A 21,938-nucleotide genomic window follows, 5' to 3' on the forward strand; every position below is an offset into this window, starting at 1 on the left:
AAAAAAACATTTCATTTTAGAAATAATATCGATAATATAAAAATAGATTTTTTAGAAAAAAAGGTACTGAAAATTGTGTCACCTTGGATAAACAGCCACTTATCGCAAAAATACATGTGTGCTACTGTGTTTCTGTGTCTTAAACGAGCAAACGAATCGATCAACCCAGACAGATGCACAGAACGTTGAATGCGGCAATGGTTTTTCAGATCAAACGGTGCTTGTTAATCTCTGGTCAGGTGCAGTTAACAAAGCGGTTTGTTTGGGGATCGTTAAATGGGAAAGGTCACCGAACATTTAATACGACTGTTGGGAAACTAATTTCGTCACTTAGAGTACACGCTTAGGTTCATTGAACTGTGCTTAAATTCGAAATTAAAGTCGTTACGGGAATTTGGTTAAATTTACGACACCATGGAGAAAAACGTTTAATGTTACGAAATGCTCTTTATAACTTTTTTTCAGGAACGTTGACCTTCACCCTTCCAGCGCAGGCGACGAGGGATCAATAACCGCGAGATCAACCTTGCAGCAGTCGATGTTCCAAATGCCCATGCTCAGACATTTTTCTCTGTGCAAAAATGTTTTTTTTTTTTTGATAAAACAGGAATTTCATTTTAAAGCTGTAACGCAAAAATAGGCTGGATAAAAAAAAACATTTCATTTTAGAAATAATATCGACAATATAACAACATATTTTTTAGAAAAAAAAGTACTGAAAATTGTGTGACGTTGGCTAAACATCCCATTATCACAAAAATACATGTGTGACATTGTGTTTCTGTGTCTTAAACGAGAAAACGAAACGACCAACCCAGACAGCTGCACAGAATGTGGAATGCGGCTATGGTTTTTCAGATCAAACGGTGTTAATCTCTGGTCGGGTGCAGTTAACAACAAGATCTATATTCAGTTGATTGGTGATCACGGCGCACTGTTAACAACAAGATGTTTCATTGCCTGGCGTTGATCGCCTCTCTGTGCGTGTTGATTCAGGCGGGGCCATTGTGCCAATGCAAAGTACACGAGCAGACCATGTTTTGTGAGCATCCAGGTATGTAACTTTGTCACATTCAAATTTTAAACACTTTGCTGTTGGTTTGTGAAATTGTGCCGTTTGGAGAAAAACGATAAAGGAAACAAGTCATAAAAAAAAGTTTTTCATATAAAGGGATAATAGCAAATCCAATTCTCTCTGAATGCCAATGATCGTTTTAGTAATAGTTTACAATATAATAGTTTAGATTGATTACATTGCAAATAAAGCAAGCCACGTTGCTTTGTGCACAAAGAAAAGGGATCCAATGCTAATTCAACCGATGAGTCTGATTAACTTTATGCGCAGATGTTCCGGCGGCCGAGTTTCGTGTATTGGAAGGTACAAAGGGTTACTGGCCATCGGAAGGGTTCTTAAACGAGTCAGCTTATATGGCCTTGAAGTCAGGCCCCAACTCCTACATTTATTCTTTCTTCAGTCCCTACAAAGGTTCACGCTATCGCATTGAAATGGTTAAGGTGAATAATCTTTGCACGGTTCAGGAACAGTTATCACTTACACAGACAGACAGACATACCGATATCACACGGTGCTAAAGCCTGATTTATTGTTATTTCTACTGCAAACATCAAAGACAGTTTTTATGGGCGGATCCAGAAGGGGCCAAATGGGTAAACCCTGAAATAAATGTTGCAGATAAAAACACGCAGCAGAGTTGTAGAAAAAGAAGGGTGGTCTTAAATTTGTAGTTCATCCACAGTGTGCTTTGTCCCCCGCTTGCACGATATCTATTTGTCGCCTTTATTGCGTCACAGTAAGTTTTGGATAGTAACCGTCTCCCTAGAGAAAATTTCCGGGTTAACCTCATGTAGATTTATAGTGAGGCCCATATCGCGCTACCAACCTTACCATGCAGTTTCATGTAGATCTACAAAGGGGCCAAATTCTTCAACGCCAACAACAGCGACTACATTCAAACTGAAAACCAAACCAGATGCGAAGGAATTGAGTTGACTGCGAACAAGACTTACTTGGTTATGGGAGGTTTGTATGACTCCATTCGGTATGTTTATCCTGTCAGTAGCCGTCAACGTTTATGTTACTGCGTAGCAATATTCAAGTATATTGTTTTTTACTTTTAACCGTATAGGGTTACTTAGAAATATATGCACGAAAACGTGGAAAAATAGTTAGATGGGCATGCGTGTTGTCGGATGTAAAGCACTTCTGTTAGTCAGTGAAAGCTGCGTGCTTTAAAGCCACCGCGTCTTCTGCAGGGTTGTTTGTCAATAAAGGCTACAACTTAAAAAATCTTTGGTTCTACACGTCGTGCGACAAGGTGATTCCCCTCAGTGACTTGAGCGGAAATGACGCGGCCTGGGTGAGGAAGAACTACGAGACAAACTACGCACTCGGGTGCAACTATTGCTCCGTGAGTGACTGCAGGTGGTCAGCAACGTGCAAAGAGGTTCGTCAAAATGCTGTAGGACTACAGCAGAACTCGGAATGTTGCCTAATTTAGACAAATCGAATGCAGAATAACTGAGTTGTACTGTGGTTCGTACTCTACGACGTTTTTGTAGAAAATTGGTTATTTATTTAAAATACTCACATACTGACTTATTAATCCATATATAAAGTTAATAGCATAACAAATCTTGGACTTTCCTTTGCGTGTTATTGCAGCAAGGTTTCTGGGATATAAATAATATGCTCTGCCGAGTGGGGGAGCGCGAGAGCCGATACTGGACATCGGATTCCGTTTGTTTGCCGAACAGAAAAAGAAATCAGTGCCGTTGGTACAGATTTAAATGGTAAGACCATGCAACAAACTACGGTGTTTAAATGGTCGAACCCTATGTTGACGTAGTCGGAATAAAACAACTGCTTGCTGGCAACCGATTGTTGAATTTTGTGTTTAAATAAACAATGGCTTTCTTCAGCATGGAAAGTTTCAAATGAAGTCTTGTTGAAACCGAAACCCCACATACCAACTAAACTTTCGCGTTGAAGGTGGTAACATAGATTTCGTGTGTATTTATTCGAAAAAACGTTATGTGGTTTACCATTCAGCGCCTGGTCTTGTTTTACCGTGTTCCCTAGGAAATGAGCCAAAGTTATGAATATTATTGAATGTTACAGACACTGGTGATGCTTAGTCAGTTCACAACACTGATGATGAGCACAGTATTGTTCGAAACGTCTGCTTAACAATGGTCAGCATATTAGCTTTGGCTTTTCTATTCAAAGTAATTGACTGCAAGGTTTCGCACTTAAGTTAACATGATATCTCTAAAAAGCTGGTTTATGAGTCGATGCGTGAGAAAAATGTTTCTTCAATTTATCCTTCTATTACCTACAATGATTACATAATTTTTTAATTTTCAAAAAGATCTGAGTTTTTTTCCTCAGCTCTAAGTAGTTCTGTGTGGGCTAGTTTGAAAACACAATCACCGTACTAAAGTGATCGTCGTGTCAATTGAAAAACTTTTGAGTTGCTCGTCAATCAGAGAAAATGACACATAGTACATTTATTTGATTTTGAGTGCATTATTCAGAGATCAAGTTATGCTTAATCGGCGACACACAAAATTAGTACGCTATCATACAGTGAATTAAATTATTATCTTTTTCAAAACTACTTGATTTCCAGTAATTTTGATTTGGGGAAAATCGTATGACAAAAGGACGGGATACATTTGACAGCTTACAAGAATGTTATGATTAGTGAGGTCATAATCACATTTATAATTATGGGCCACAATCTCAAGGGCAGAGGTTTTTTCAAGGGCAACCACTTGGAGGAGGCACGTACGGCTCGTCGATGGTGAGCGGAGTTATGACTCCAGTAACCTGCGACAAAAATGTTTACACTCAGTTGTAAAGAACATAAACAAAACATTAGGATTGGTCATAGACGCATTTTTAAACTGCAGTTATGCTGATAATTTCTTCCAACGTTTTATGAGACAAGCTTGTTTAGCGTCAATTTTACAGTAAAGAGTAATAACAACAGTAATATCCACTTTTCATTTACGATATCTGACAACTGTGATGGATGTATGGTAACACTGGCCGTAACAAGAATGGCACAGGATGTACATAGCAAAGTTAAAATATCTAGTTGAAGCCGTGATAACCCAAAATGCTTGGTTTAGTGTATTTAGCAGAAACAACACTGCAAACCGCTTTCCGCTAACATTTTTTACAACACCGAGACTCGAAGGTTGTCGTGGGCAAGAATATTGATCAGGTTTTCCACTTGTAATATGTGTCGAATACAATTTACAAATGCATTGTTAAGAGCTCAAACTGACCCCCTGTGGTCGGCCTGTTACAGTTGCACATCTTTGATAATGCATCATGGTATTGGCAGCATCAATAAACTTTGTAGCTGACTCCGAGTTCCAATTTATCTGAAAGGTAGGATAAGTTTGTAAGACAATTATTTTTATTTTTTTAATTGATAATAATCCCTGGTGTCTTGGATCGCGGGAAAGTTGGTGTAACTTATCAAGAAACTTGTCAATTTACGTCCCCGAAGATTTTTAGCAAGTGACATTCGCAAAAAATGACAGCATATAGTCACTGAGACCGACCTGTAAGGTCTCATCAGTGCTACTGATGACTGTGGCATTGCGCTAGCTTTTACAAATAGTCATGTTTTTCTGATAATACTCCTGGCGCCTTTTGAACCCACAACCTAGGGCATACCTGGTGATTGGTCTGTCAACTATACAATGAAGCTCACCGGTTAGAATGTGTCTATTATTGTCAAGATTAGCTTTAAATGATTTTATAGATCAATGGCATTTTTAATCACATTGCAGCAACGCAATCGGATTTTAAGACGCTGTTCAGCGACATTTTGACAGTAAATAAGTCTTCTGAAGTTTGATTGTGAGAAAGTTCTGCTTTTAAACAACGTGGAAAGGCGAAATCAAAGATTGCTGTCAACTGCTGTCTCTAACCGTTTCCAGCTAAAACATGCAGTCAGTTTTTTCGAAGATTACAATATTATAAGTTTTGCGACTTACGGCATTGATAACTTCGTAGGCAGTTTTGCCTGCGTGTTCCGGGGGAGCCAAGACAAGAATGTCGTGAAGATTAACAAGCTTTTCGTTGCTCGTCTTCCTGTTATAATCAGACAACATTTTATATTGTGATAAGTACATGTATGGTATGGTTACAACGTTACGCTTGAGGACAAACACGTATGCTTAAGGTGGTAGACAAAATAAAAGACATTTGCGCACAAAATGTTCACAAAAAATAAAAATAGTCGCAAAAGGAATAAAAGTATCGTTAATGTTTACAAGATCCCAATACGTAATGGCGCGATTGTCATCACTTTGATCTAAGATAAACATTTTCAAACTTACTCGAATTCAGTGATCCCAAAGTAGTGCATGAGGCTGTTCAGATAAGGGGCCGACTGACAGTAGGACAAGGATAGTTTGGGATAATAGATCAAGTAGGCGAAGCACATTTCGTCAGTGGTAGCTTGGCCACCTTATACATAAATATTAAGATGTCGGGTGTCAGAATTTTAATCGGTGCCAAGTCAAAACGTTGACGATAGCTAAATATTGGGAGACAGTTCCAGTGCCAGGGAAATTCAATTCTATAACTAAACCATGGAATAGAAAGCAGCGAGTTAGCTCGGGACGAAGCTGTGATAACCTCCATGGGCGGTACAGCTTTTATAACATGTCGTATTTGTAAGCAATTAGCGTTGTTTAATTTTCACAAATCAAAAAACTCATTATAGTGTTGCCATGCGGGGCTTACAGGGATATTTTTGTGAGCTGGGAATGCACAGATTGCCAAAAATCTGCATAAAAAAAAGGTTACATACCATAGTAATATCTGTCCTTTCCGTCGATTGGTAATTGCAAAGAGTCACCTTTCTGTACAACCCGTTCCTCTTTCAAGGTTCTCGTCTCCTGGAAGTTGAAATCGTAATTCGATTCCGTAGAGATAGGTGGAAGCTCAGTGCCGTTTCTGATGAAAGTATTTTCTTGTTAGTTCGTAGCACCGATGATGAGCACAGTCGTGTTCGAAATGTATGCTTTACATAAGTCAGCATATTAGCTTTATTTTTGTAGACTTGACAATTTGACATGCGGACGTCCAATAATTGTTTCATAAAACTAGCGGCTTATGTTGCATTTCATATCGTGTTTGCACTTTCATCCACCCAATTTAGATCAAAAAACGTAAATGACAAGCAAATACCAAGCAAACAACACCCTAATTTAATCTTTTATTTTTTTGCACGGCTGTGTATTTCGGAGAACATCTGTGGAAAAATAGAGCATAGAACTACGCTTTAAATGCTTCGTAAATGAGGAGCAAAAAAGTCTCAATAAGTGTTTGCAAACACTTGACGTCTTAATCTAAGATATTATACACATATCTACCTAATGTGCTTCAGCGTGATGCCTCTTCCAATGGTGTGTGCGTGCAACATAACCGCGAACACATTAATGGAATCTTGACCGTCAGCTTCCAGACTCTACAGGAAATCTTACATTAATATTATTGTGGTAATTTTGCAAAAGTTCAAATAAATACAAATACAAAATGTGCACAGATATTTAAGGTAGCATCCTGAATCATTTACTGCAGGGGCAAGCGTGCCAAATGTAGTAAAAAGTGGCATTTGAGCTGATTTTGACCTACGAGTTAGAAAAAATAAGCGTGGTCGTTGTTTTGGATCCAACCACGTTAAATCAAGCTTTGTTGTTAGCCGGCTGTCAAGGGTTGTGAGTTGAAACCTCACCTTAAGCTTGATTTTCGATATGACGCTCAGACTGGTCGGCTGATTTCAATTGATTTATTAAAATACCACCACTAAGGTTATACAACGCGACAGATGGTTACTGAAATGGCACGTATCACTGTGTGGTAAATATCCAGTAGATAAAGAAAACCTTGACGTTACTGCGAAAGTAATTGCTTACTTTTTCAAAGCAGTTGCTGGAGCATTCCGATTTTTGAGCAAACGTTTCAGCGCCATCCGGTACTATGAAAGTTGTTCCAAGAAGTATATGTCCAACTGATAATATCCCCGCATCGTAGGTGCGAACATCCGGTGTGTAGGTGATGCGCATGCCAGAAGAATCGACGATCCCTGTTAATGTTAAATATTTCTAGTACAAGAAGTAGTCGAGTTTTTGTTCCGTCACCCTGACACAGAATTCGGATTATCGTAAAGGATCTCCAATGTCAAGTACTTCGGTGAGTCCGCGGTTCCAAGTGGCAATCCCACGTGCTTGGGGTAGTAAATCGGCTGTACAAATGACGAAAGAACTTTTAACTGTCCTTCATCATGTATAACTTAGTGTTACTTTGTTAGAGGGTTTACAGTTATTGCAGCTTGCAATCAAGGCATTACAACCAAGCTGAAACAACGCCATCACTATTTCCTGACAAGTCGGTGAAAACACTCCCGTCGAGGTTTGAAATCACGGACCAGGACGAACCATTTCTGTACTTTTTTTGACAGTTTCACAAACGACACAAGTACTTACCCCACCACCAACGGCTCATAATATCATGATAAATTCGCAACTATCGAACTCCACTGGCATGTTTGGTTGATAGCACTCGTGGTCAATTACCTCAAATGTCTGAAAACAAAGCAAAACTAATGAAATAGATATGAAAATTAATTTCGACAACATATGAAGCAAGGCACCGAACTAGTGTACTGCGTAGTGGGGGTTCGAAACCCGCTGCGGCGTTTGGTAACAATTCTACTTAAGTCGGGCAATGACATTCAAAAATGTGCATAAAGTTGTTTTTTCTGTAGATCGAAATATGGAACAGTTGGCAGAAACCGAATTCGTTTATCGTTCAATAGATTGTTCCACATTTAAGAAAATCTTCTGAAAATATAATTTCCTTTTTCTAGTTCTTAACGTACCATGTTGGTGGTTTGAAGACACTGGTAAACAACTATATGGTGTACGTAAAGTTCATTGCCAGTCTGTAGTATTGGCTCTACCTGAAAAAGTAAAATCAGGTGAAATCATTACTTTTTCCCCTTTGACGTTTTGTTGATTTTGAAAGGTATCAACGTCTTTTCACCTACTTTCACGATGTGATGTTTGCCAATAATTTCAGGAAGTTCAAAGAGTCGACAGTGGTAGTAAGTGTCCTTCTCCGGTACAACAACGTTGTCGTTGAGAATATCGAACGTCAAGTGTCTTTCACCTTCGGGAAACCAGTTATCCCCGGACGTTGCCGGCGCCAAAAGTATCATGCTCTTCGTGCCTACGCAATTCATTGTAAGAAAATCAAACCTCTTGTTCTTATCGTAAGTATATTAAATATGAGTATATAAAGCTTTGAAATGTGTTTATCCGTATATATAAGTAAATATCCTTTCATTGACTGCACCTCTATTCGACGAAGGATGTTTGTCTCGTGATTGCAAATCATCTCCACTTGGGTCATCCGTTCCTCTGGCGTAGATGATCCTCAAGGTCTCATCCTACAAATTACTTTTTGTTTTTTCGGAAATTATTAATCAAATGGTTAGATTTGTTATCAAAAATGTATGTTTAAAAACCACTCCGAAATTATGAACAGCTGATTTCCAGGGAAGAAATACAACAGAAATTTAGGTAACCTAAGAGCTAGACGTTCGATTTCTGTGAACGAATTAACTAAAATTAAACACACATATCACCACCCTAGGTTTCAAGCAGACTGCGACATTGCCAATGTGCCCATATCAAAAGCGGATGGCCAACATTTATTGCAGTTTTACCACCAATTCCCCTTTTTACCATGAGACGGGTAACCGTTTGAACTTCCACCTTGGCGATCCTTCACGACAAAATATTTTTATGTGACACGAGGCCTGAGGGCACTATTGGTTGGGCTTTGCTTGGCCATAGTGTTTCCACTTTGCTTTCTCCGTAAGGTTGCACGTAGTTTGGTGCCCAACGGACGACAGTGATTGTATAGTCACCACTTTGCAAAGTAGAAGGTGGCCATTTGGTCAGCAAAGTCGTCTGATAGTCACACCAGCTGAACTGATGAGACCTTTTAGGTCGAAATTTGCAGCTTACCCAATAAGATAAAATATTATGAAATGACTACAAGAATCAACTATGAGCAGGTCGTTTTGTTTTGACCGACGGATCTGAATTATATTTGAATGAGACAAAAACTGATGATGCCAATATGCGAAACTAATGTTTATGTTCAAATATTTATGTTTTATTCAAAAAAACATATACACCGGCGCTGATCATCTGTTACTCTGAGTTACCGAAAATCACAGTATAATATAATTTGCACCCAGTGTATTTTGCGCACTTGACAGATGGCAGTTTACAGTGGACGTTTAAACTGCCGTAACCTTAATCGGTAACCATTACTATTAATTTTGTGAAAGCGATATGATATTATTTGAAACATGCACGGACAGTCCAGATTCTAAAACTCAATTTTCCGCGAATTGAAAAAAATGTAACCCTTTTTTTCTTCCAATAGATGTTGGTAAGATGTATTACTAAAAGCTAATTCGTTACCGTAATTGTAGCGACACCATTTTTCACCCATCCAGCAGTAATATCGGCATTGGCCATGTTGCCAATGGGTGAAATTCCAATTGCCACCCATCCCACAGTGAATCCTTGCACCTGAGAAAAGTCTACTTAGCATACAAGAAAAGTAGCAACTTAGTAAATTTTTGAAAAGAACTATATATTTAAGTGTTGGTGGCACAATAACTTTTCATTTATCCAGTTGTAAAACGAAGCCAGAGAACCTACAAATATTTTGTACATGAGAGGCACACGGCAGTTATTTGCATAATAGTTGTTTTATTCGATCTAAATGAAGGGTAATCATGTTTTCTAAAGCATCACAACAAGACCGCGGGCCATTCAACCGAATGTTGTGCTTTAAAAATGTTGTACATCATTTTTCAATTAAAGATAATCACCTCGAAAGTAATGTGAGTTTCATTAAAGTCCCAATACAAATGCACCAACTCTTCGTTGTCCATTACAGCGTAGTGTGGGAACGTTTCGGTAGGAACCGGTCTCTGACCATGGACGACCAAAGCCCAGCAAGAAATAGTCAGAATTTGCAGGAAAACAAGCATCGTTTATCGGATTTGTTTAAATAAGTATTTCTTTCTGCGGCGTTGTACGAAAAGTCAATTAGTCAAATAATGAACAAGTTTGCGAATACTGGGTTTACTGGACCGAAAATTCAATCAAACTTTATGAAAACTGATCGATTAACTGAACAAGGGAGATCCCCTATCAAACTACTAGAAATGCTCAATTTACTCTTCGTTTCTATCGATTTAAAATAAATCCGGCTAAAATTAACACAAAATTTTCCCTGCCAGGTACTTTCCACGAGGTTGATGCTTTCTAGGGATGGCAGTCGAAAAAAAATCAGACAAAAATTTAACATGCATTGATCACGGCATGCTTAGAGTTTAAACAAAGCCACGAGAATCAGATTCTTGTGGAATGAGACGTAATATTCTATTCGCGCTGCACAAAACACAAGCAGAGATTATCCAAGTTCATGCTCGCCACATCTGTCAAAGAACGATCACAGATAGACTTATATATATCCATGGTGAACTTTTATTTAGTCGTGAACTCTATTGACTTTCGTTTTTACGCTGGTTGCCTTTTGTAATCTGTTTTATAGTCCCGGACGTTAGAAGTTTCATGTGCCAAATTCATGACATTAAGGCATTTTTTGCCACACCACTGGAATCAACACAATAGGGATTACAGTTTGAGTTTGTTCAATGCAAAATAACGTGACTTCAAAATTAAAATTTAATTAATCGTTTTTTGCATAGTGGTTACATCATAAGGCTGTTTTTGCATCACCTTCTGTGAATTTAGAACAGGTCCAATTGATGCGTACGAAGCTTCCACAAACTAATTTTATACGTGACGGTTCTCACACAAGAGTATCTATTTCATGCGCAAATGTTTTCGAATGGGCATTGAGTAGTTATGATAAACACGTACCATAAATGGTATTAGTCACCTCCCAATATGCGATGACTTATCAAGGAAATTTTGCGTGCAAATGAGTGCAATGATGTGAGGAATTTTGCGAGTATTTTTCACAAAGGTTTGACGACTAAGGTGTCGAAGTGCGAAAATCACATTATCGGAATTACGAATTTACAACCAGCTTTCACAGCTTTCCATACCAGGAAACGCAGTAAAGCGTCAATTAACAACGGGTTAACATTCTGCGGCAGGAGCAATTAAACCATTCTCCTCCCTGCGATTGCGTCAAGAGTTTAACAACCGCATTTCCACCGCTTGGAACGTCACGAAATTTTAAGTTTCGAATAGCTGTGTTTTATCGTAACCGTCACACATTTTTTTTGACACACTAGGGTTTGAACCCATGATATCCTGGACACAAATCCTGATCAGGTTTTCTTCTAGGTATACGGGTCAGGCGCCTGACCAATGCTGCCAACCCTAGTCATGGCGAGGAAATACTTTTATTTATGCCCATTTAAATACATTACAACGGATGCACAAATAAGTAAAAAAACGCATGCAAACGTTAACGTGTTTTGTCTCAAACTTCAAAACATTGATAAATTGACCAAAAGAAATCTCTCTTTATGGTAGTGGTCTCTTAGTATCAATGCATTATCAATGCAGACAGTGTATACGCCGGTGGATCCCTTGAAACCTGATCAACCCGTCCACGTAATTTTAGGGAACAATGATTTTTATAGTTTCCTGAAAATCCGGATTATAAAACGTAGCAACTTTTTGTGAGGAACGTTGACCTTCACCCTTCCAGCGCACGTGACGAGAGACCAATATACGCGACATCGACCTTGCAGCAATCCATGTTCCAAATGCCACTGCTCATACAAAGTGGTTTGTTTGGGGATCGTTAAATGGGAAAGGGACGGCGCACATATACGACTGTTGGAAAACCAAATTCGTTAGTGAGAGAACACGATCAGCTTCACTGAACTGTGCTTAAATTTGAAATTAAATTCGTTACGGGAATTTAGTTAAAATTACGACACCACGGAGAAAAACGTTTAATGTTACGAAATGCTCTTTGTAACTTCTTTGTGAGGAACGTTGACCGCCACCCTTCCAGCGCAGGCGACGAGGGATCAATAACCGCGAGATCAACCTTGCAGCAATCGATGTTCCAAATGCCTATGCTAAGACCTTTTTCGCTTTGTAGAAGTGTTTTTTTTTTGATAAAACTGGAAATTCCTTTTATAGCTGTAACGCAAAAATAGGCTGGATAAAAAACCATTTCATTTTAGAAATAATATCGATAATATAAAAATAGATTTTTTAGAAAAAAAAGTACTGAAAATTGTGCCACCTTAGATAAACATCCCATTATCGCAAAAATATATGTGTGCTGCTGTGTTTCTGTGTCTTAAACGAGCAAACGAAACGATCAACACAGACAGATGCACAGAACGTGGAATGCGGCAATCGTTTTTCAGATCAAACGGTGCTTGATTATGTCTGGTCGTGTGCGGTTAACAAAGCGGTTTGTTTGGCGATCGTTAAATGGGAAAGGGACACCGCACATACGACTGTTGGCCAAATTCGTTAGTGAGAGTACACACACACTTAAATTTACGACACCACAGAGAAAACGTTTGATGTTACCGAAAGCTCTTCGTAAAGGTAATAATGGTGGTGGTCTTTATGGTCATGAAAAGCAAGTCGGTTTCCTGGATGGATAAAATGTATGGAAAAAGGGTAAAAAAGCGACATAAACAAGAACCAATTGTTTGACATTTACCTAAGGTTTGATAGTCTTGGTGAACCATTCCATTTACCTAATTGTTGAATACAGCATTTACTTTTTTATAGAACATTTATTCAAACTAATCATGTGTGACCTTTTATTGAAAACATACGAATTATTAGTAACGTCACATTCTGATCGATAAGTATGTCGTTGTGACGAATTTCAAGGTCACTTGAACATAAAAGAATAAACCTGCTTGGTGTACATTTTTCTCGCTACATCTTTCATGTACAACATTATGAGTTACTCCCGGATATTTTATGTAATCCGGATTTCCTATTGTAAAAACTGACTGTTCTGCTGTCACGTTGCTCCGTTCCATCACGTTACCAAGCTCCGGTGCCTGTTGTTTCTCCGGTAAGTGTTTACATAACCGCTTTCGGCTCACACTTTTGTGCATAAATGTCGCAAAATCGTAGCCTGCTTGTCACTGCGACGAGAAAAATCATGAATTATGTGAACATACTGTATTAAGCGAATCGGAAATTTCGCTCGCTGTTAAAGGAAACCCCATTTGCGAAACAAAACAAAGCCCCCAATGCAAGAACAAACAGAGCAACGTATTTTTCGAAATCCTTCTTCATCGATGCGCACCGCTCGTCGATCAGCATCTTAACAACCTTTCTTCCCTTCAGACGTGGAAAAGGTTCATCTGGAATTGCTTTGTCCAAAAATTTGCACAGCGGTGCCCATCCGTCGGTCAGCTTGAAGTAAAGGACCTTGTCTGACGCCGCAAACTAAAATGTAATGGTTGCGTTTCAGTTCGGTATCGGTGATTGCGATTGATATGATATTGTATGATTGTCATGGGTTGGTTATTTTGATTTTATGATCATTACCTATTTTCATTAAGTTAAGCTGAAACGCATATACGGAGATGATCATTGAGAATAAGACCAAGATAAATTCTTATAACAGGTCATCGAGTGGGCAAAGCCAAACTCGTGCGCTTTTATAAATATTTTAAAGAACAATTTGTCAAAGCAAACCTCCTTTAAACGAGCATTATGTTGAACGTAGGCTTCCTTTGTAGTCATCGCGTTGGGTTGATCGTTTGAGATTGGTTTCAGTGAAGAAACACCAAAGTGAATTCTCACTTCAAAAACACGTATATTTATTGCATGTCTCATATTCAAATTATCTGTGGCCACAAGATGTCGCAAGCGATTAGGTATACTTTCGCCATGCTACGTTTAAGTTCCGTTTTGGAAAAAAATCATGAAAAACAACTATTAAACGTCGAATCCTCAGTGTGAATGAGTTATACTAAGCAAAGTGGAGCCAATAATATGAATTGTGCAAGCTGCAGACAGATTGCCACTGTTTCGACCTAAAAGGTCTCATCAGTGCAGCTGGTGTGACTGTCAGACGACTTTGCTGACACACCAGCTGCACTGGTGAGACCTTTTAGGTCGAAACAGTGGCAATCTGTCTGCAGCTTACACGAGTTATACTAATGTCGCTAAATTAAAAACGTCATTTCACCACTATGCTCGAAGAGAAACAGTTACTGTAACAGTTATTTTCCTCAGGGCTCGTTGGGACCTGCTTCAAACCAGTGGTGGGTATAGGACTTTATTGAAAACTGTTAAAGCGATAAAAAAGTAATCTCTTCCTTCCACACGTCCTTCACGTTACAACCGCGCATATATCCTCATTTTGATCACACTCAAAAGCTGTCATAGAAATCACATGTAACTGGTAGAGGCGATAAAGAGATACGAAGATAAACATGCGTATTAGTTACTACCATTTTGTTACTTGTGTATGTTCCTGCGGTTAATCACTTACTACTATTATGTAGAAAGGCCTTTAATCTCCTCCCCAGCGGCGTGAAAGTTATCATGATGCGGAACAGGAAACCTTCGGTAACAGAATTTACAAACTTCGTGTAACTCTCAACGTAATCATCCGGGTTACTGCGTTCCGTGTGCACAACCTTTAAAATTGGCGTGCAAGTAAACGTATCACCATGAGGAAACTTTTTGTAATTTGCTCATGTGAGTCGCTGCGTCTTCGTTTTGAAGTTGCAGCGGTTTTTAGATGGGCCACTTTAAAGCGGGTGTAGATCATTTGCGAACAGAAGGAACAATTGAAACAGACAAATTACTGGAGACATTTGAATTATAGTGATAGCGCAGCAGTGTTTCATGCAATCGCATGATTGACAGGATCACCCTACTGCGCTGGTCCTTACTTCGCGATCACAGCTATCGTATCGAGATCATAAGGTTTACAGGCTTCGCAGCCCAGGCATTTCAGTCTAGCTGGATTAGCCACTTTTGCCCGACAAGTCGGAATGAGATCTAGAACATCAAGCTCCTGGTGGGTTTGAACACACGACCCTGGGCTTACCAGGTCCAAAGCGGTTTGCGGGGCAGAGTGATAACATAATGACGTGTTTCTTGTGCCTAATGCAGATATTTCTTACTATGGTAAAATTCTCCTGTTTATAATATCCTATTCGGACGATATAATTTCACCAATGTGACAACATGATAATTTTCATACCTTCGCACTTGGAAATGCTTCGCAAATCTCTTTCCACAGCGCCGACGCTGGGGCACCGACAACCGCGTCAACGTTCTGGAACATTCTGCGAATTTCATCGGGTGTGCTTCCTTCGTTGCACGCCTTTGAGAGTTCTTTATTTAAAAGTAAAAACTGTTCCTCGAAGCCATAAACATTGTAACCGAGATACCGCAAGGCGGCGCTAAGGCTCTTCGTTCCAGTTGTCGGCATCCCACTGCACACAACCTTCATTTCGTGCGCTTTCGTTTTGTCCTACCGCGTGCAACACCCCTCCCCTTTGCGGTTACTAATTAAACAATGGAAGAAGTTCGTGTCTTCTTTGGTGTTATTTCTTTTTTGTCAATTGCTAAGTGACCTTAAAAACACTTTTCTCATTGCTTGCAAGTACTTGGCCAACTAATAGGACATGGGACATTTTTGGTATTCGATATGAACTGCTGGTAAAGTTCTTGTTATTTAAATAGGCGCAGTGTAAATGACTAATGTGTGCCTGTTGAACCACCCATATATTCTAAATATTCTACAAAAAAAAAGGCAAAAACATGAGGGTTGTTTAAAAGGCACAAAGTAGTCAGCTACACTGCGCCTATTTAAATAACAAGAACTTTACCAGCGTGGAAGAAAGGAGCCTAAAGGAACAACATGAGGGTCATAATAACGTTCATATGAATATTGGATTGCATTATTGCGTTCCAATAAACCTTACAAATAGCCTCCATAGTCATCGAATTGACTAACATGCTTACAAGAACCGAAGCGTTACAGTTACATTTCCAAAGTTAAATTATTCTCAAAAACCAATGCGCAAAATCATAATGACCTTGAATGAGAAGCAAGTCACTCCAGCAGCCATAACTATACGACCCTCATTGATCAGCAGCCATAACTATACGACCCTCACTGATATATCAACTACTTGCCTAAAACTTGTTCTATTTTAAAAAGCGATACAGATGATGCTTGTAAGTAGACCAAACATATCTGTACATCAAACGACCTTGTAAGACAAATTACTTAGGATTTCTCGGTTACCAAGACTTTGTTGACAATAAGCTAACAGCAGTCCGATAATATCATTTTACCGTCATTTTTAGGCGGTTCATCGATTACAGCAAGGCCAGATTTTCGAAGTTGAACTTAGCTGTCCTACACAAGCGCTTTCCGGTACTCGTCCAACGTTTCATCGAACGGCCTTGAAACTAGTTTGCTACGTGTTGAAACCTCGGTACAAACGACCAATATGCTGTTTGCTGCCAGCTAACTATTCACTTATGCAAACACTCGTGCAAACAACGTGATAAAATTTGTCAACAGTGTCAGCGGAAGATTACATCGCAAAACTGGGAAACACAGATTGAGTAGCGGGGACATTGCTCGTTTTCTTGCATTCAATATGGTAAATTGGCATCCTGTTTGAGGAAATCACAGTTCGCAACGATACAACAAACAAATAATTCTCCGATGATCACAAAATCTTAAATCCACTTTTGTTTGGAACACTCAAATGATAAATTAACAAACAATTTTATGATTTGTGCATTTACCACATGTTTGATCCACTGTTCTGTGGACTTCTCAAATGATAAATTATTGGGCCATTTTGAGACTTGTTTATTTACCACATGCAATATAACAGTGCGATTGCTATTGCAGCCAATGCAATAATTATTTGTAGTTCTGTTTTGATTTGTTTGAAAATGTACGACTTGGCCACCATTTCTTCCATTATCTTTCCACCTTTGTTCCTGTGTGGGAACGGTGTATCCGGTATTGGTTTGTCGAGGAACTTGCAAAGTGGTTCCCATCCTTCCGTCAGTTTAAAGTAAAGAATTTTGTCCTTCGGTGCCGCCTGTTCAATAAAACGCAGGCGACGAGGGATCAATAACCGCGAGATCAACCTTGCAGCAATCGATGTTCCAAATGCCTATGCTAAGACCTTTTCCTCTTTGTAAAAGTGTTTTTTTTTGATAAAACTGGAAATTCCTTTTATAGCTGTAACGCAAAAATAGGCTGGATAAAAAACCATTTCATTTTAGAAATATTATCGATAATATAAAAATAGATTTTTTAGAAAAAAAAGTACTGAAAATTGTGCCACCTTAGATAAACATCCCATTATAGCAAAAATACATGTGTGCTGCTGTGTTTCTGTGTCTTAAACGAGCAAACGAAACGATCAACCCAGACAGATGCACAGAACGCGGAATGCGGCAATGGTTTTTCAGATCAAACGGTGCTTGTTAATCTCTGGTCAGGTGCAGTTAACAAAGCGGTTTGTTTGGCGATCGTTAAATGGGAAAGGGACACCGCACATACGACTGTTGGCCAAATTCGTTAGTGAGAGTACACACTTAAGTTTACTGAACTGTACTTAAATTCGAAATCAAAGTCGTTGCGGGAAACTGGTTAAATTTACGACACCATGCAGAAAAACGTTTGATGTTACCGAAAGCTCTTCGTAAAGGTAATAATGGTGGTGGTCTTCTTGGTCATGAAAAGCAAGTCGGTTTCCTGGATGGATAAAATGTATGGAAAAAGGGTAAAAAGCGACATAAACAAGAACCAATTGTTTGACATTTACCTAAGGTTTGATAGTCTTGGTGAACCATTCCATTTACCTAATTGTTGTACGCAGCATTTACTTTTTTATAGAACATTTATTCAAACTAATCATGTGTGACCTTTTATTGAAAACATACGAATTATTAGAAACGTCACATTCTGATCGATAAGTATGTCGTTGTAACGAATTTCAAGGTCACTTGAACATAAAAGAATAAACCTGGTTGGTGTACATTTTTCTCGCTACATCTTTCATGTACAACATTATGAGTTACTCCCGGATATTTTATGTAATCCGGATTTCCTATTGTAAAAACTGACTGTTCCGCTGTCACGTTGCTCCGTTCCATCACGTTACCAAGCTCCGGTGCCTGTTGTTTCTCCGGTAAGTGTTTACATAACCGCTTTCGGCTAACATTTTTGTGCATAAATGTCGCAAAATCGTAGCCTGCTTGTCACTGTGACGAGAAAAATCATGAATTATGTGAACATACTGTATTAAGCGAATCGGAAATTTCGCTCGCTGTTAAAGGAAACCCCATTTGCGAAACAAAACAAACCCCCCAATGCAAGAACAAACAGAGCAACGTATATTTCCAAATCCTTCTTCATCGATGCGCACCGCTCGTCGATCAGCATCTTAACAACCTTTCTTCCCTTCAGACGTGGAAAAGGTTCATCTGGAATTGCTTTGTCCAAAAATTTGCACAGCGGTGCCCATCCGTCGGTCAGCTTGAAGTAAAGGACCTTGTCTGACGCCGCAAACTGAAATGTAATGGTTGCGTTTCAGTTCGGTATCGGTGATTGCGATTGATATGATATTGTATGATTGTCATGGGTTGGTTATTTTGATTTTATGATCATTACCTATTTTCATTAAGATAAGCTGAAACGCATATACGGAGATGATCATTGAGAATAAGACCAAGATAAATTCTTATAACAGGTCATCGAGTGGGCAAAGCCAAACTCGTGCGCTTTTATAAATATTTTAAAGAACAATTTGTCAAAGCAAACCTCCTTTAAACGAGCATTATGTTGAACGTAGGCTTCCTTTGTAGTCATCGCGTTGGGTTGATCGTTTGAGATTGGTTTCAGTGAAGAAACACCAAAGTGAATTCTCACTTCAAAAACACGTATATTTATTGCATGTCTCATATTCAAATTATCTGTGGCCACAAGATGTCGCAAACGATTAGGTATACTTTCGCCATGCTACGTTTATGTTCCGTTTCGGAAAAAAATCACGAAAAACAACTATTAAACGTCGAATCCTCAGTGTGAATGAGTTATACTAAGCAAAGTGGAGCCAATAATATGAATTGTGCAAGCTGCAGACAGATTGCCACTGTTTCGACCTAAAAGGTCTCATCAGTGCAGCTGGTGTGACTGTCAGACGACTTTGCTGACACACCAGCTGCACTGGTGAGACCTTTTAGGTCGAAACAGTGGCAATCTGTCTGCAGCTTACACGAGTTATACTAATGTCGCTAAATTAAAAACGTCATTTCACCACTATGCTCGAAGAGAAACAGTTACTGTAACAGTTATTTTCCTCAGGGCTCGTTGGGACCTGCTTCAAACCAGTGGTGGGTATAGGACTTTATTGAAAACTGTTAAAGCGATAAAAAAGTAATCTCTTCCTTCCACACGTCCTTCACGTTACAACCACGCATATATCCTCATTTTGATCACACTCAAAAGCTGTCATAGAAATCACATGTAACTGGTAGAGACGATAAAGAGATACGAAGATAAACATGCGTATTAGTTACTACCATTTTGTTACTTGTGTATGTTCCTGCGGTTAATCACTTACTACTACTATTATGTAGAAAGGCCTTTAATCTGCTCCCCAGCGGCGTGAAAGTTATCATGATGCGGAACAGGAAACCTTCGGTAACAGAATTTACAAACTTCGTGTAACTCTCAACGTAATCATCCGGGTTACTGCGTTCCGTGTGCACAACCTTTAAAATTGGCGTGCAAGTAAACGTATCACCACGAGGAAACTTTTTGTAATTTGCTCAGGTGAGTCGCTGCGTCTTCGTTTTGAAGTTGCAGCGGTTTAAAAATGGGCCACTTTAAAGCGGGTGTAGATCATTTGCGAACAGAAGGAACAATTGAAACAGACAAATTACTGGAGACATTTGAATTATAGTGATAGCGCAGCAGTGTTTCATGCAATCGCATGATTGACAGGATCACCCTACTGCGCTGGTCCTTACTTCGCGATCACAGCTATCGTATCGAGATCATAAGGTTTACAGGCTTCTCAGCCCAGGCATTTCAGTCTAGCTGGATTAGCCACTTTTGCCCGAGTGATAACATAATAACGTGTTTCTTGTGTCTAATGCAGATATGATCACAAAATCTTAAATCCACTTTTGTTTGGAACACTCAAATGATAAATTAACAAACAATTTTATGATTTGTGCATTTACCACATGTTTGATCCACTGTTCTGTGGACTTCTCAAATGATAAATTATTGGGCCATTTTGAGACTTGTTTATTTACCACATGTAATATAACAGTGCGATTGCTATTGCAGCCAATGCGATGATAATTTGTAGTTCTGTTTTGATTTGTTTGAAAATGTACGACTTGGCCACCATTTCCTCCATTACCTCTCCACCTTTGTTCCTGTGTGGGAACGGAATGTCTGGTATAGGTTTGTCGAGGAACTTGCAAAGTGGTTCCCATCCTTCCGTCAGTTTAAAGTAAAGAATTTTGATTAACGCATTTGACATTAGATCGCACGTGAGTTCTAATTGTTGTGTTTTCCTAACCTGACTTTAATTAACTCTCAATGCAAACACTGCACCAATATTTATTTACCAAGAACAATTTTGGATATGAGATTAACGCACGCAATTATACCAACGCCAAACTGAGTGAATTTACGTCCAAACGCACAGACAAAATTGAACAGAACCAAATCACAAAACCGATGAACTGAGATGAGCACAGTACAGCTGCGCTGCGCTGCCCTTCCCTGCCTCGACCCTCAGCTGAAAACACACGGAAAGTTTCATTATTTAAACCGGAGGGAAACAAAGCGAACAAAGTGTCGTGAAAAGAAAGGCGATCCAAGGACTAACGGTCAGCGAACAGTTAACAAAAGACGCACTCTCACACAAAACAATGAAGGACTTCTCTAAGGAGACACATTTAAAGCTGGCCAACAAAATCACATAAAAACACAGCTGTTGCGTAGAAACTAGTAACGAAATCAAATCACGTGAGAAAGCAACCGTTGCGATACATTTTGAAATGAGATGCTGGACAAGACGCTACCTAAAATGGCTCAACACAAAAAACCCATGGAAAGAGATTCCGGACGTTGATGACGAAACTGGCTGTTATGTGACTATAGTTCATATTTCCATGAATGCAAACGTTGCTATGTAACGTAAAAGTACGTAACAGTAATACGAAAACTTTCTTCATATATGTCAGATTGATTTAAGCTTTAATGGTTTTATCCATCCTGTTGTAGAACCGACAAACTGATACAGGAAACGATACGAGAGGCATTTCAGGATTGCACAGTAATCACCGTTGCCCACAGAATCAACTCCATCATCGATTCCGACCGCGTTCTGGTCAGTATGGGACAACGGAGAACAAAATTACAAATTAGCAAGACACCAACGTTTTTTTTTGAAAAACTTCTCGTCTAGATAAGCACAACCTATGATGTTGAGGAGAAGGGGGTTTGGATTGGTGTTTCTATTTCCGACAACCTTTGCTTTTGCGATTTAACGTAAAATCATTATAAAATTTCAAAAATATGATGAAGAAAAAGTTAAGCAAATACAGTTAAAGAGCAAATGCTGAGTGCGTGCCCGCATGTCATGGTTATAATTTGACATCAACTATTTGCACCCCGTTTTTGAACAAGCTCCAAACGTATAGCTTTCCAACTTGTATATGTGGACAAGAGATATAACAGCATGATCAAAAAGTCATACACAGAACGTACAGATTTGGATTCTAATGCTTCCGATATTTTTGCGTCCAACGTA

The 21,938-nt window shown here is 39.1% G+C and overlaps 2 protein-coding genes across 2 annotated transcripts; both read right to left on the bottom strand.

Annotated features, from left to right (window-relative positions):
• Positions 1 to 3,781: 3,781 nt before the first annotated feature.
• LOC145890278 (DBH-like monooxygenase protein 1) lies at positions 3,782 to 9,639 on the bottom strand. Its single transcript, XM_082981297.1, has 14 exons — positions 9,547 to 9,639; positions 8,405 to 8,498; positions 8,097 to 8,278; positions 7,929 to 8,009; positions 7,624 to 7,632; positions 7,197 to 7,292; positions 6,964 to 7,152; positions 6,783 to 6,821; positions 6,421 to 6,515; positions 5,856 to 6,001; positions 5,380 to 5,509; positions 5,035 to 5,131; positions 4,315 to 4,413; positions 3,782 to 3,850 (listed from the first exon to the last, which is right to left on the bottom strand). The coding sequence occupies exons 1-14, from the start codon at positions 9,601 to 9,603 to the stop codon at positions 3,782 to 3,784; spliced, it is 1,383 nt and encodes a 460-aa protein (XP_082837423.1). The 5' UTR covers positions 9,604 to 9,639.
• A 3,645-nt stretch (positions 9,640 to 13,284) lies between these two features.
• Positions 13,285 to 15,577, bottom strand: LOC145890288 (uncharacterized). The gene is made up of 4 exons (XM_082981307.1): positions 15,326 to 15,577; positions 14,606 to 14,753; positions 13,804 to 13,910; positions 13,285 to 13,551 (listed from the first exon to the last, which is right to left on the bottom strand). Exons 1-4 carry the CDS (start codon positions 15,575 to 15,577, stop codon positions 13,285 to 13,287), a joined length of 774 nt encoding a protein of 257 aa, XP_082837433.1.
• Between the last annotated feature and the right edge of the window lie 6,361 nt (positions 15,578 to 21,938).

The sequence above is a fragment of the Ascidia mentula genome, chromosome 1, assembly GCF_947561715.1.
Source record: "Ascidia mentula chromosome 1, kaAscMent1.1, whole genome shotgun sequence".
NCBI lineage: Eukaryota > Metazoa > Chordata > Ascidiacea > Phlebobranchia > Ascidiidae > Ascidia > Ascidia mentula.